Raw genomic sequence first — 15,814 nt, 5'->3', positions numbered from 1 at the left:
ATCTCCCCTGTGCTGCCCCTACAGTAATGTTTGAAGCCTGAAATAATTCATTTTCTAAATCTACCTTTTTATGCCTGCCAGGGATCACAGGCTGGGTTGGGAAAAAATACTGTACACACAAAGCAGAACAACCTGGATTAAAGGGAGGGAAAATGAGAAACAAAGGGTTACATTTCTAGGTATGGGGAAACTCTGTGTGGTTGGTGTCACATTGTGTGTCAGAAGAGGGGTTTTCCTGCATTATTATTCTCCTTCCACATTACTTTTAATAATGTCTAAGGAACTTCCCTGCTTTATAAGGAATCCAAGATTAAAGGTAGCAAAGACTCGTCCCATGCACTGTCAGTCTTGTGAGCTGCCCCTCAGCATCAAGCTGCTCTACATCTCTTCACAAAAAACTGAAAATAGCCCACAAATTATCAAAATAAAACTGTCTGAAAACAGCAGGTGACAAATATAGTTTTATTTTTTATCATCTGTAACACTGTGATAATATAAACTGTATAAAGCATGATAAAACTCTTCCATGAAACAGAGTAGGTACATATAAAATAAAAAATACAAATATTACCAAAAGGAAAGACGACATTTAAAAGAAAATATTACAATAATATAATGGTACCAGTTCCTTTCTGTATTCCAGAATTTATGGAAAATGTTTAAATTATGCAGCACTAAGATAAGTTATTTTTATTTTCTTTGTTGATTTTAAACATGCACTAACTCAAACAGAAATAAAACCTATTGATCAATACAGGAAATGTTATTTAACCACAGAACTTTGCATGTAGACTTGGACCAACCTAGGCTAGTGGGAGGTGTCCCTGCCCATGGCAGGGGGTGGAATGAGATCTACTTTAAGGTCCCTTCCACCCCCAACCATTCCACAATTCTTTGGTACAGCGGCTGTTAAGAAAATGCATTGTAATTATTTCCCTTCCCAGGGATTTACTGACTTTAGCAATTAAAGTCTTCCGAGGTGCAGCTGCATTTTCTGTGCATTTGCAGAGTTACAGCAATACTGGTTGAGATGGTACTAAAATAACCTCTGTCTATGCACAGTGTTCCATTAATCAAAGTATTAAGAATATATTTTTAAAATAGCTCCTAAGGCTTCACATTCTTACCTGGGCATGTTCTACCAATCCCCAGTAAACATTGCCACTGTCCCTTTACAGAAGTGTGTTGTTTTAATCGTGCTCAAATGCAAAATCATTGTCAATTTATGAAGAAACATTCAGGTCAGAAATACAGAAACTGACAATAATTTAACATATGGCTGCAAGTAGCTCAAGAGTTCAAGCAATGTAATTTTGAGGATTAAATAAGAAAATATCAGAGGTTTAGTTTTTTGCTGAGTGGTACAGACATTCTCATATAGCAGTAAAGTGGATTTCAATTTTTTTCTAATTCCATCTTACCCTTCAAGCTATGCCCAGTTTACATCAATTAAAATTCAATTACCCCCCCAAAAGAAACCAGTGTTTACAATTCTGTAAGACAACACAAAGACACTGAACCCAACAATCCACAGTTTTAAAAACGAGGATCTCAGCCTACTGAAATGTTTTAGCTCCCAAAAAAGCAGTACAAAATGCATTCTCAAGAAGGCGTTCTCAGGAGTGTCGCACAGCCCTGTGAGGAGCAGGGATGCTCCACTCAAGTCCTTTTGCCTGCAGTTCCAAAGGCAGGAGCAGTTTCTGGGCAGGGCAGGGCTGGGCACAGCCTCTACGTGTGGTTGTTGTTGTTGAGGTTGCTTTTGTTGAAGAACCTCCTGGCCTCCACGCTGCTGAGGGACACGGAGCAGCGCGAGGGGTTCTGCTTCCTGTACTCGATGCTCTCCATCATCGCCTCCTTGATCACCTGCAGCCAGCAGCAAAGCTCACTTTGAACACTTTGGAATGCACAGAAACAGCCCCTTCTCCCATTAACAGCTGCTGCTCCCACTTTTAGCTCCCCTCCATCACTGAGCAGAGGGATCAATGAGTTTTAGCACAAACAGTATTTCCTGAGTGTATAAAATACTGATTTTAATGTGGTTAGTAAAAACATGAGGGAGGCCACTAACACTGAAAAAGTCACACAAAAACACACAGTATTTAAAGAACCCCCAGTGAAACCCAGAAGGGTAAATCCAAACATTGAGAAAATCCGTATTTCAAGGATGTAGAAAGTAATTATTATGCTGAGAAAGATTAAATCTTCACTTTTAAATCCTTTGTGCTGATGTAACAAGTTTTCTTCACTATATTGATTAAAACCCCTCTATCTTTATCTGGGATGATCATTACACTTGTCACTCCACAGATATTGGGATCATGATGTCATGTTTCACCAACTATCAATTACAAATAATTGTTACTGAGTTAGCTGATAAAAACATTTCCTTCAGAGGAAACTTCTAGTATCCTTTTTGTCCAATTAGACAAATAAAACCTGAGTATCAAGTCCTGCACATCTTTAACAGTGTCCTTTGCTCAGCTATCCTGAATAGCTTGGGATGGTAAAATGGCAAAACCAAGGCAAGAACCGAATGAGAAAATCAGGCAAACACTGAGGCAAAGCCCTGTACCTTCTGCAGGGCAGATTTAGGGCTTTCCTCACATCACCCACATCCCCCTGTAACAATCCAGCCCCTTTAACCCCCCATACTCACATCCATGTTATTGAGGGTGTTGAACTCCATGAGGTCATGGAGCCTCTTGAAAGCCTCATTGGGATACTGGAAGTTGAAGGTAGAGAAAGGTGTGTCTGGATCATCAAAAATATCAAAGTCTGCAAAATCCTTCTCTTCTTGTGTTTCTCTGGGAACACCTGCACAGGACAAATACAAAATTCCATCCAAATGTTAGGGCTGAGGATTTATTACCTTATTTTTAATGGCTCCTTTCAATTAATTCCCTAAGGACTACAGACAAAGCTGCTCTGAGTTATTTCAGAGGCAAAACATTCCTAGTACATAACCACAAAGTGATTCCAGAGGAATAGGTGGATTCAGCATCAGGAATTGTGAGCTCACCTGGAGCTTTGTACTTCCTGAAGTCGATGTTGGCCAGCACGAAGTGGATGATGGTTGGACAGTCCTTCTCCGAGGAGGTGTCCTTGGGCTTGAAAACGTAGCACTCCTTCATGCCCTCCCTGTCAAACACGTTGGGATCTATCTTGGGGAAAGGAAGCTTGTTCATTTTGGCCCATTTTTCAGCCAGCAGGATTTCCTGGAAAGAGGAGAAAGACTCAGGTGGCACAAAAGCTTCCACTGCAAAGTCAGGAGTTTTGCAGAGACAGGGATCATGTGGGGTGGTAATGTGATCCATAAATTATTAAATCTCCAATATAAGAATGACATGGAGGGAGTCCAGAGGAGGCACCAGGATGGTCAGAGGGACGGAGGAGCTCTGCTGGGAGAAAAGGCTGAGAGAGCTGGGATTGTACAGCCTGGAGAGGAGAAGCTTTGGGGAGACCTCACTGTGGCCTTCCAGTGCCTGAAGGAGCTGACAGGAAACATGGAGAGAGACAATTTCCAAGGGATGGAGTGACAGGACACAGGGAATTGTTTCCCACTGGCAGAGGGCAGGGATAGATGGGATATTGGAGAGAAATCCTTTCCTGTGAGGGTGGGGAGGCCCTGGCACAGGGTGCCCAGAGAAGCTGTGGCTGCCCCTGGATCCCTGTGAGCATTCAAGGCCAGGCTGGATGGGGCTTGGAGCAGCCTGGGCTAGTGGAAGGTGTGGGGTGGGATGAGGTTAATGTCCCTTCCAGCCCAAACCACCCTGTGGTTCTCAGGATTAATCAAGTGGATCTCAGCAGGACCAAGGGAGCACCTCACTCACCCTGCCCAGGCTCCACCACCTGCCACATGAGTCACAGGAAGGAACGTGGTCTGCCCCAGAAAGCTGGGGGTGAATTTACAGAGCTGACAGTGAGGGAAAAGCCATCCATAATTTTACTTTGCAAAGCAGTACCAGTGCTGTGGCAACCACTGAGAGCTCCTAAACACTTGCTGTACACATTGCCACACACTGTTGTACTCAGAATTAACCCCCCATGCTCAGGGGCCTCTCAAAGCACACCGTGTGAAGAGCTCTGGAAAACAGCCTTCTTTTTCCTCATGACAACCCAGTAAACAAGATAATTTGTAAATAATGACTCAAAAGCATGTAATGAGGGTGTGTGAGAGGGAGGAGAGAGAAGGTTAAACATCTTTAATCTTGGTTTTCAATGAAATAGGAGCCTTCTTTGGACGGCTGTTTTGGATACGCAAGAGATTAAGAGATAGTGGGTGTAAAATGGTAAACCAAGGCTCGAGTCACTGAGTAAAACATTAGAGTGCTACCATAGATACAGGCCCACTTCTGAAGTGGCATTTGCTCTCTGCAATGCACCAATGGGACAGAACTGGTTCCTGTCCTGTGCCTCAGGAATACACCTGTGTCTGCCCCAGCAAACACCCACTTGTGCTCCAGAAAGAATTCCCTTCAAGAGAGGCTTCTGGAAAACCTGAGGCATCATCGAATTTTCCCACAATTTTTTATCATGTTAAGGATTTTTTTTGCATTTTGAAAACGATGGTTTAGAGAAAAACCTTCAGGATGCCACTTGAGTGCTCACTAATCTCTCCATGTTCCCCAAAACAACCCAGAAAATTGCAGCTGACAAAGACAGAATGCTAAGGGTAGCAGGGGTGACCATATACAGCCTTTTGCACAGACTCCACCTGTGGAATGTTAAAAAAGGGAGGGAAAAGATGTTTCAGAGACAAAGGCAGTGCTCTGTCAGCAAATTTAGCTGCTGGGACAAACACTCTTGACAAAAAAAAAAGAGATACATTCTTATGCAAACAGAATATTAAAGGAAAAAACAGACTCTGGGATTCAGTCATTTAAGGAAAAAACAAAGGATCTCAAGCACTACAAAGACTTCTCAGTACTCTATTCTCCCCAGTAGCCCCAAGAAACATAGAGATTACAGGAATTTCTCCTTTTTATTCTCCTGTAATTTGGCTGTGCAGTTGGCAGCACTGTTCTCATGCTTATTTTCCTACTGCTGTTGCTTTCTAATGTTTTGGGGGTTTTGTCACTCCATAACAGCTGAAGGAAAAGAATTCTCCATTTGTTGTAACTAAAATTTGTCTGTAAAACAACAAGGAATGCCAGCTGTTTCTCAAACAGGAATGTTTTCTGAGTTCCCTTAAAAATCATTTTAAAAATCCATTTGGGTTCGAAATAAATAATGCCTCTTTTTTGAGGACGGTAGAATTATTCCTGTTGGGAAAGACCTCCAAGATCAAACAGATCAACCAAATCCCACCACACCCACTAAACCACAGCACCAAGTGAGAACAGCAGTCTCTGAAGTGCTGCTTTTTCTGTAGCAGTTACCAAAAATGATCCATGTGAAGGCTTTGGGATCAGCTGGAGCTGTGTGGATGTGCAGGTGGTACAGACTGACAGCTGTGCTTTCCACACCTGCTGCAGAAAACAGCCATGGCACTTACTCCCTGTTCTCCTGTTGCTGTTTTGCTCTGGTCTGGATGGATTTAAGATGGATGGATTCAAGATGGATTTTAAACCAGGATTATCCTGGTGAGATGTAAATGAACAGTTAGCCCTGATTCCAAAAGGTTATTTATTTAGCAATCCTGAGATGAGGCATTTCTGCAAGATGCTGACACGAAACCATCCATTTACATCACAGCACACAGAGGAGAGCAGCTGGGTGGAGGGAGAGTACGGCAGGGAAAATGACTTAATTGTTTAATTCTGACAGAAAATAAAACTCTGCAATCAGTGCCAAAGCAAAACTTCCATAAAAACAACTGAGCTCCTGCTTCAAAGCAAGTTCATGATCCCTCTTTGTGCCAGTTGCCTCATGGAAGGCATGTAAACAGGAACTGAGGCACAGGGCAATATTCTGCCTTGACGTGGAATAAAATATTCCAAAGCTGCAGATACAACAGCACCAAGGCCTTTCTGGGACCATGTGGAATAAAACTGAGTCACCCTAAACCCCTGAATGCAGGAAAGGAAGGGCCTGTGTGACTTACTTTGAAAGGAGGGCTGGAATCACTTGGCCTGGCTGAGAAATCAAAGGAGATGATGAGATCCACACCTCTCTGGGGCCTCAGGATGAGTGGGTAGGGCAGGTTATAGGTCAGCCCACTGTCCACAATGTGGATCTTCTTGCTTTTCACATCCAGGGGCTCATAGATCCTCTCAAACTCGTCAGGATCTGCATGGAATGTGGAAAAACCAAACCAAGCAGGGACAACTGAGTTAAGAACTGAAGTTCTGATGAGCTTTCCAGTGTCTCCCCAGGTTCTGGGGACAGCATGGAACTTGAACTGCACAGTGTATCCCAGGTAAACACACCATGAATTCAAGTGCAACTAAAACTCTTAAAACTGGAGAATGAGGTGAAAAGCCAGAACTGGAAGGGCCCTCAGGAGGTTCACGAGGTAGACCCAGAGGAGGTGAACAAAGGGGACAAACGCCCAGGTTTGATACCAGCCCTCCCACCTTCACTCCATCATCCCAAACAATCCATACACAAAGGAAAAAGCTTATGGGATGTCAAGAGACATATGGGGGTGCCAGAGGATGGTCCCAGACTCTGTTCAGTGGTGCCAGTGACAGGATGAGGAGCAATGGCCATAAACAAAAACACAACAAGCTCCACCTCAACACAAGGAAGAACTTCTTTCCTTGGAGGGTGCAGAGCCCTGGAACAGCTGCCTGGCCCAAACCTATTCCCCCAGGTTCCCTCCCAACATCCTTCCCAGCTCTCCCAAAAGTACCCAAAAATCCTCAATGTGGCTCTGCCCTCCTGTGACACTCGTCTGTGCCTGCTTCTGCTCATTAAATTGGGACTATCAGGTCTTGTTTTCCAACCTGCACCAGACCTGATGATCTCACTCTCACCCCTCCAGCAGAGAAATAGTGACCCATATCCATAATTCAGGCACTGGACAGAATTCCCTGTCAGCCACTTGCTGCTGGTGCTGTCCCAGTGTGGTATCCACAACTCAGCTCTAAGCCCAACCTGATGATGTTTCCCTCTAACCCCAACATTCCCTCACGTACAGCTCAGGAAAAACCAATCCATTTTTCCGGGGTGTCTTCACACTTGTCCAGGTCTCTGGACACAACTGAACTATCCCTGCTGTACTTAAAAACTTTTCCCCTGGCAGTTTTTTCTTGTTCCAGACCTTACAAATACTTCCAGTGCATGGTTTTGCTTTTTAACAAAAAATCTAATTCTCATATCTGTAGAGGGCAGTGTAATGTAAGGAATGCTGGAGAGAAAAATATAAAAATATCATTATTTCTGCTACAATTGAATTTCCTGGTACCTACTTATTGACAATGATAGTAAACTGGGGAAAAAAGGTTATTTTTGAAGCAAAGAAAATCTATCAAAAATAATTCTAACTCTTGTCCCTGTCATTTCAGAAGCAGTATGTTGTGAGGACCAAACAAAATCTTAAAACAGATTATTTTCTTTTTTATTTCAGCTGTTGTTTATAAGATGTTCCTTTCCTAAATAATAAGGCACCATTTCCCACTATTTGCCTTGATTTCTAAAGGAGAGAACACTTTTAAATCATTGCCTATTGCTAAAGGGCTAAGTGTGTTTATAAACCTATTTTAGAACCAGATATATTTCATAATCATGAATTAGCATAAATGAAAGAAAATGTATCAGTATTTATCAAATTCATCACAACTTAAAAAAAAAACAGTAAAAAACCCACACTGACTACAGTTCCCTTTAGCACACATAGATCAATTTGGTTTTCCTCTTCTTGTTTAAAGACAGCAGGTCAAACACAATTTAACCCTTGTTCTCACTAGAACGTCTAAGGAATTGAAAAAATATTTTTGTTAAAGTTTCATCTTTTCTTATGTTACAAAAATTGAATTTGAAAGATCCTTTAATCAAGAACAGCATCAGCTATAACAGTGTTTTGATGGGAGTGTTATTACTGCCACACAAACTTCCTCCCAACACTGAAGATTGAGATGGATCCTATTGCTTACAGCCCTCATGACCCTAAAATCAAATTTATCAAAATAATCTTACTATATTTTAAAGGAGAAAATGTCTTCATGCTGTCAGTAAATTTATAGCAGCCATATAAATGGGTTTTAGCAATCACAGTCTTCATAGAACCCCAGAGCCTGGGACATGAATTTTCAGCCTTTTAGGAAAGATGAATTCCTATTACCAGCACCTTCCAGTCCCTCAAACAGCAAACTGGGAGAAAATGGGAGGATGTGGCACATGGGGACAGGGTTTAGTGGCAGTGCTGGCTTGGTGGTTGGACTTGATGATCTTAAAGGTTTTTTCCAGCCTTAACAATTCTGTGGGTCTGTGTTTACCAGCCCAGCTCCATGTTTAGCCAGTTAAGTCCTGTCAGCTTCCCAGCAATGGGATACACAGATATTTGTTAGGAAATAAAGAGGGCACATCCTAGAGACCAAATTTGCCACAGATGGCAGCTCCAGTGGGAGGAGGGCAGTTCAGAAGGGCATTTGCTACTGACGTCCATCCACTACAACTGTTTCCATAAATACTGAAATAAGGAAGCAGGGATTAGGGGTTATTTTTCCCCATTGTTATGCACTTGGCATTTTCTCAAATTGTTCTGGTGTGTTGTAACATCAAGAAAAGAAACAGAACAACTCAGAGTTCACAATGAAATCACTCCTGATGAAATAAGAAAATGTTTAGCATTATCTCCACAAATAGAATCTGTGGAAAAGCAAAGCCAGGGGTTTTACTTCCAAACCAAGCAGCTGGGATCTCTGCTGCAGGCACTGCAGACTCTAAATTCAATCCTCAGTAATGACTGTAAGACTGCCCTAGGTCAGCCACAGTTCATCCTCTGCAGAGGGTTTGGGACAGCTGGAGAAGGAAAGTGTTATTGATATCCTTTTTGATTCACTTATTTCTCCTTTGGAGTGTATGGCAATAAAGGAGAGTAAGTCTTAAAGCAATACAGACTTGCCTCTGCACTCAAGCTGACAGGTAAACTGCCAGTGCTAGGAATAAATGTGCACAGCTTAAATGCATCCAGTGCCACAGTAATCTAAGCATTTAAATTTTACACCACAGTCTCCTTTCCCTCTGCACCTCTGGGCTCCTCAGCTCTTCCATATATTAGGAAAATTCACAGTATTAAAATGTGGATACACTCATCACATTACTGAATGATTACATTTTATATTAACTACTGACATTTCAAGGGGTTTTTAACTATTCTTGACTACAATATCGCAACCACTCACAGCTGTCAGATCTGAGTTGTAACTGCAGGTTTATGAATGTGGGCTTTGGCTAACAGCAAAAAACTGCAGTCATGTCAAACTTTTCCCATTTTAACCCACAGAAGTTTCAGGCACTCTAAAGTAATTGTGTCAGAGGCGCAGAGTTCTGTCAAACCAGCATTTTATTTCCATCTAAATCAAATCCCAGGAAGATGACAGTTGATTCTGAAGACTATCCACGTGTCTTAATTATGCAAAATTCTCATCAACTGTCATTTTTTCCAACCATAAATTTCCTACCCACTTTCCTGCCTCTTTTCCAAGTACTATAAATATTAAGATTACCCAGTTGTAAACACCACTGAGATGACAGAAATATTTAGAAAGTGGAGTCCAGATGGAAATTACTCTTCAAGCCCTGCAAGGGCTTTGTTACATTAACAAATACACATTAGAGCACGGCTGCTACTTAAGCTTTTAAATGACATCAGGTATTTACTGTTGCTTAACGAGCAATTGGGACAATCTCCGTCCTCTGCATAGGAAATGAGGGCTGAGGAGAATGGTGCTGTCACCAGGGATTGTTGGTAGGGCTGTGCTGGGAGGAACAGCCTGGAGGGAACACCTCCTTCAGAGAGGTGTAGTGATTCTTTGCTTGATGGATCACAGACTCATGGAATGGGTTGGAAGACCTTGAAGCTCAGGGCCACCCCACACCATGGGCAAGGACACCTTGCACTATCCCACGTTGCTCCAAGCCCTGTCCAGCCTGGGCTTGGACACTTCCAGTGCCAGAAGAACACTGAGAAATTTGCCTTTCACTGAGCAGACTGCAGTGAACACTATGGTTAGGATTTTGGAGCCTTTGCCTAACACAATTATTCTTCACAGCTACTGTTCCACACACCACATCCCTTATAGAGTAAGGGAAGACTTTGAACTTCTTTTGCAAATTCGTATTTTCCTGAAATTCTTATCCTCTATCAGCATTCTTGTTAAAGCCAACATGAAATATGGATGCACCTGCACATCAGGGACCCTGGAATGGGAGTGGTTTGTCAGGTGGGTTCACACTATGAAGAACATGGTGTCAGCAAAGCAAGAATCCATCAGCTGTGCCAGAACAGGAGGGCGAGGCTGGAGATCAGGGAAAGGTTCTTCTCCAGAGGGTGCTGGCACTGCCCAGGCTCCCCAGGGAATGGGCACAGCCCCAAGGCTGCCAGAGCTCCAGGAGGGGTTGGACAACGCTCCCGGGGATGCACAGGGTGGGATTGTTGGGGTGTCTGGGCAGGGCCAGGGGTCAGACTCCATGATCCTGGTGGGTCCCTTCCAAAATTCACTGATTCTGTGATCCTACAAGTGTGTTGCCTCCAGGGGTTTTTCAAAACACAAAGACAGTGGATGAGCTACAAAGGTTTTGCAGCAACCACAACCAACAACCACACACAGCACCAGCGTGCTGGGAACTCACCTGCCACTGCTGCCGGCTCCTCCTCCTCCAGGGACTCCTGGGTGAGCAGCTCTGCCAGAGGGGACAGGGGATAGCAGCTGTTGAGGTTGAGCCCCAGCATGAAGTTGTGCACCTTGCCGGCGCGGCCCTCGCGCGTGTTGAACAGGGCGCTGTCCCCCACCAGGGCCATCAGCATGCGCTGCACCCAGCTCTCCTGGCTGCTCTCCTGCAGCCTCCCCGGGCTCTCCTGCTTGGCCTCAGTGCCCTCCGTGCCTGCACACACAAATGGAAATACCCAGCTGTAGTATTTAAACACAGCAAGTGTAACCTCACCATTGCAGGGGGTATACAATAAAGGAGCTACAATACAAAAGAAAATACAAAAATTCTTTCAACAAGATGATGGATGATGGAGCTTTGAAACAATGATTTCAGAGAAGTGCAGAGAATTCATCCTTTCAACTTCACAGCCCAGTGAAACCTTTCATATACACCACAATAGTGTGGATGTGTCCATCAGGAAAATAGACTGGGAGCATCAAATAACCTGAGCAGGGCTTTCTCTGTAAGCTTAGGGATAGACCTGAGCTGATAAGATCCACATTTGATGTAGACATAAATTCATCTGGATGTGCCTTGACGGCCTTCTCCATCTTTCCTGCCTGTTATAAATCCAGATTTGCTCAGAAAAGCAGAGTTAGTCTGCATAAAGGATAATGACTTAGCACAGGAATTCTAAAATACCTGAAATTATCATTACAGTAAACTGTAAACTACAATTAATATCTGGTTTTAATTAACTAAAGAATACAATGACAGATCCAGACTTAGATGTCTGCAGTTGGAGCTTGTAGTAAAAATGACCTGGACTGGCACTACCCTGCATTCATTCACCTGTCAAAACTTGACTTTTTGGGGTGTTTCAGATAAGAAAATAATTCAAGCTCAAGCTTGATACTTTAAAGCCAGCTTTTAAACTTGCCTCTTTAAACCAGGCTTTAAAGGAGCTGAGTTTTACATAAGTAGCGAGAAAACAAGCATCAGAGAAATCCAACATCTGTCCAATAACATTCTATGGAAGTGAGAAGGATTTCCAATTGGATTTCCATTGGAAGGATTTTCAATCCCAGATTTGTTGGTTGTTCACTATGGCTACAAACTAGGAGAGAAATGTGTTTGGTGCTGGCTGTAGTGTTTAAACAGGAAACCCACAAATAAACACAAAACGTGGTACCACCTACGGTTTTACACATAGGGGGAGCTCAAGAAGCAATCACTGAGCTGAGCTGACACAGTTCCCTGTCTCACCATACAGGATTTTCTTTTCTTCTGTAGATCCTGAAATCACAAACAGCTGCATTCTCATCTTTGCTCCACTTGCTAAAAATAAAACTCGATTTTTGCAGGTGAAAATCACCCCAAAAATATAATCAAATACAGAAAGCTGACTAAGACACCAGAAATCTCCAGGTGCTTTAGGTTCTTAGAGGTAATTGTCAACAGAATCTTTTCTTCCCACTGCCCAACATTCCTTTTGTGGCTGTGCCTCTTCTGGGCACCTGGATTTGGGCACGGTTACAAACACTGTGCCATGCATGAGGAATTTCCTGTATCAGATGTCATTTGTAAAAGTGCTAGAAGACACTTGTGAATGATGGAAACACACATTAAACCATTCCCAGGTAAATATTTGATCACTAAACCCTTGAAAACAATGAATAGTGTTGGTTTAGGGGGCTGGCAGCAATTCCAAGGTGCCTCTGAGCTCAGCAGTTTGCTGGAAACAGACTTCTGGAGAGCTCTGGCCCAGCAAACCACGTTTTTTGGCATGTATGTGGAATTCCAGACAGGTGAGACAATCACCTGCTGATCAGCTTGAGCAGGAGACATGAAGTGAAGCTCCTGGAGTCTCCTGTTCTCTATTTTGCTGAGCCACACAAAAGCTGATGGGAAAAGGAAACAATGAAATGAAATCTGAGCATTTCCTTACCTTTTGGATGCTGTGACTCATCTTCACTGTCTGAGCTGTCATTGCTCACAAGGTGCTTTAGCCTAATATTTTCTGTTGAAAGAAATGTAAATTCCTTTAAACTGCTGGGGTTTAACTGGCAGAACAGTTAAGAATTTCAAAACAATCTGAGTCATAAAATTCTCATGATCTTTGTAATAGAAAATACAGCTGAAGAAGACTGGGTCTGCTGTGGACATTATAATGAGATCAGCAGGTATTGGATTCAGCCTGCAATTTTTGGGCTGGAAAAGAAGATGCAACCCTAGAGCAGTACCTCCCACTCCCCTCTGCACCACATACCTGACACACTTTATTCACCTTCATTAAAATGTAGATATTTAGCTTCTGTCCTCTCAGTAGCTCCTACTGAACTAGGAAAATGTTACTGTGGTGCCAAGGTGGCACCGGGACATCTCCAGCTCTGCTCCAGACTGAGGTTCAAGTCACATAAATATTTTCACACCTGATCCCACTTCAAAGAGTATTTTTTAAATGATATGTGAAATGAGTCACAGATGACAGATAATATTCTGTGCCTCACTATCTTTCAAAAGCAAACTTTTCCATGATCACAGTTATTGACAGGGATCCTCCATGAGGAGGTGTTAACACTCAGGAGTTGTATCAGAAATAGGAACCTGGAGGTCTCATTCTCATCCACAAAGAAGAGATTAGCAAACAGCTGAATTCCATCCATTAGGAGGCAGACAGAGGTTATTATTTAAAAACTATCTCAATCTACATTTGCTCTTCTTGCTCTTCAGAAAGATCTGGCTGTCTAGGACAATTTATTTATTGGTCAGATCTTCCCCTGTAATGCTGTTTTCTCAACAGGAAACAGAAGTGTGAAAAGTCTTTTATCGTTAACTATATTCTCAGATAAAACTCGATAAAGTCCATCCAAACCAAGCCACAACTCTTTCTTTATAATCACCTTGTCATTTCTGTACCAGGAGTGAAACCAAAACCACTCAATTTGCAAGTAAAGGACCAGATAACCAACAGGCTGTGGTTAGAATTGAGAAATTTAACAACTCAGAGATGAGAAAATTCAGGTGTATTTTGCTAAACCATTTTAAAGCCCAGTGTCAAGAGACTACACAACTAATAAATATTTGTCAGCTTCTGCTCTCCAAAAATCACACAACATGAAGAGAGGATTCTATTAACTACCAGAAAAGAGCTGGATAGATGCATGTGACTTTCAGCAGCTCTGAGTGACCAGAAACAAAAATGAAAGAAAGGAAAGAACATTTCCAGTGCTCTTTCCCCACCTCCGCAGCATCCAGCAATGCCAGCAATTAAAGGTAATTAATTCCACATTCTTAAATGACTACAAGCAGTGCCATCCTTCCACAGAGGGAGAATCTTGCTAGTAATTGCTCTGCATGGTGGAATTATTTACTAATAGTACCTAATTCTTCTTCCATGGTAGGCCCTTTACTCTGAGAATTGGAGACACCAAGGACTCTGTTAAATAATATTGAAAATGCACTGCCCCAGACACCTGAAAGAGAAAAAATAAACAATGAATGGTGATGGGCAAAAGGAAAATAAACTCCACATATCTTAATAAGCACTATTGAAGCAGCTGGTTACTCTCTGAACACACCTCTGAGTTTGGAGCAGGCCAAGTCACAAGCTCAGATGTCCAAATCGGAACAAAAACCCATGGAAATTAGAAATAAATCAACAATGTCAATCCATATCTGTGAAATCTTTCAAATGAATGTCTTCCAACAAACTGAGAGCTCCACTTTCTGTCTCACACTTTGTGTGACTGCACTTAAAAGTCCATGAATTACTGAAATTGCTTTTCTTTTTAAGTCTTTCTGTCACATACTCACCCATCAGGAAATGCAAGGGATTTTCCGCATATTTCTTCACCACTGTCCCCATAAAAAACTTGCTTCCAAACAGATCAGGAGACATGAAAGTGCCATACTTGGCCATTCCAATTTCATATGGACTGAATTCCACCCAGTCTGCAAAGTCAGAAACAAAACTGCTCAGTCAGAAATCTCAGGATGGAGGAAAATGATGGAGAAATGAAACAAGCAAAGAAATTTTAGTGACATGGGAAGCCAAATAACCATTAGGAATATCAAATCAAGGTCAGCGACGTCTCAGCAGGGAAAGAATCCTCATTTCTCTTATCACAATAAATTTTGGTGAAAAGAAAGAGGTTGGAAAACCGGAGGTATAAAAGGAGAGCTCAAAAATGAGGAACACACAGTGACATCTGGTTTTCATCCCCTGAATCAGCATGGTTCCCTGCCACATGTGGGTCTCAGTTCCAAGCTGCTTTTCCTTCACTGCAATTCCACCAAAAACATGGAGAGCAGTGACAGAGGTGGCACAAAACCAATTACTCAACATCCCAAGGGTTGTGAAATATTCTCACAGAGGCATTTGCATTCTACCCAAACCTAAAGTTTCATGGGAAAGCCAGTATCAAAAGGCAAGGCTGAGAGGCAGCTGATAAACTTATCAATTCAAACACTGCCAAAGATCTCCTTAAAAGTCCATTTTATTGAACAGAGAGCTCAAGAAAAATATGGAATAAGATGTTCAAATGCATTTTCTGATCTTAGCAGAAAATATCAAAAGTGATGTGGATTCTATTGATGGAAGCATTTGAAAATGGATCTTAGCTGACTTGGAAATGCTTTTTTTTCATACCAGTGGAGATGCTTCCATCAGAGAATTCAGTTCAAAAAGGGAGCAAATAAAAAACAAAACATATCTTCTCTTTTTAGCATTTCACCCATTCATCTCTTTCACCTTCCCTATTTTTAGCAGGGGTTGATTTGACTGGAAATAAACCAGGAGTAATTCTGAAAAAGAAAGGTGAAATATACAGCTTGGAAATATCCCCACATGTCATCCACCCTCAGGACATTCCTGCTGACGTGTGGAGCAGAAGGTGAACACTTGTCCTGAAAAGGAAAGATTTAATCATTGACTGCTGGGAGTTTCATTTCAGGTAAGGGTAATGCTTATCTGAGCTAAGTCAAATACAACATCCTATTTTCCAAATAAGTCACCCACAAATCTTCACATTCACTGGAACAGAAGGTAATTCCA

The 15,814-nt window shown here is 42.3% G+C and overlaps 1 protein-coding gene across 1 annotated transcript in view; it reads right to left on the bottom strand.

Annotated features, from left to right (window-relative positions):
• Positions 1 to 462: 462 nt before the first annotated feature.
• PLA2G4A (phospholipase A2 group IVA) overlaps positions 463 to 15,814 on the bottom strand; it is a 68,523-nt gene continuing 53,171 nt past the window's right edge. The window contains 8 exon segments of the mRNA XM_030953788.1: positions 463 to 1,863; positions 2,657 to 2,814; positions 3,020 to 3,215; positions 6,044 to 6,228; positions 10,738 to 10,989; positions 12,707 to 12,778; positions 14,142 to 14,234; positions 14,575 to 14,712. Coding sequence (XP_030809648.1) covers positions 1,729 to 1,863; positions 2,657 to 2,814; positions 3,020 to 3,215; positions 6,044 to 6,228; positions 10,738 to 10,989; positions 12,707 to 12,778; positions 14,142 to 14,234; positions 14,575 to 14,712 — 1,229 coding nt within the window. The 3' untranslated portion in view covers positions 463 to 1,728.

The sequence above is a fragment of the Camarhynchus parvulus genome, chromosome 8 (assembly GCF_901933205.1).
Source record: "Camarhynchus parvulus chromosome 8, STF_HiC, whole genome shotgun sequence".
Taxonomy (NCBI): Eukaryota; Metazoa; Chordata; class Aves; order Passeriformes; family Thraupidae; genus Camarhynchus; species Camarhynchus parvulus.
The sequence above is the reverse complement of the archived record's forward strand: the minus strand, read 5'-3'. Positions and strand labels throughout refer to the sequence as shown.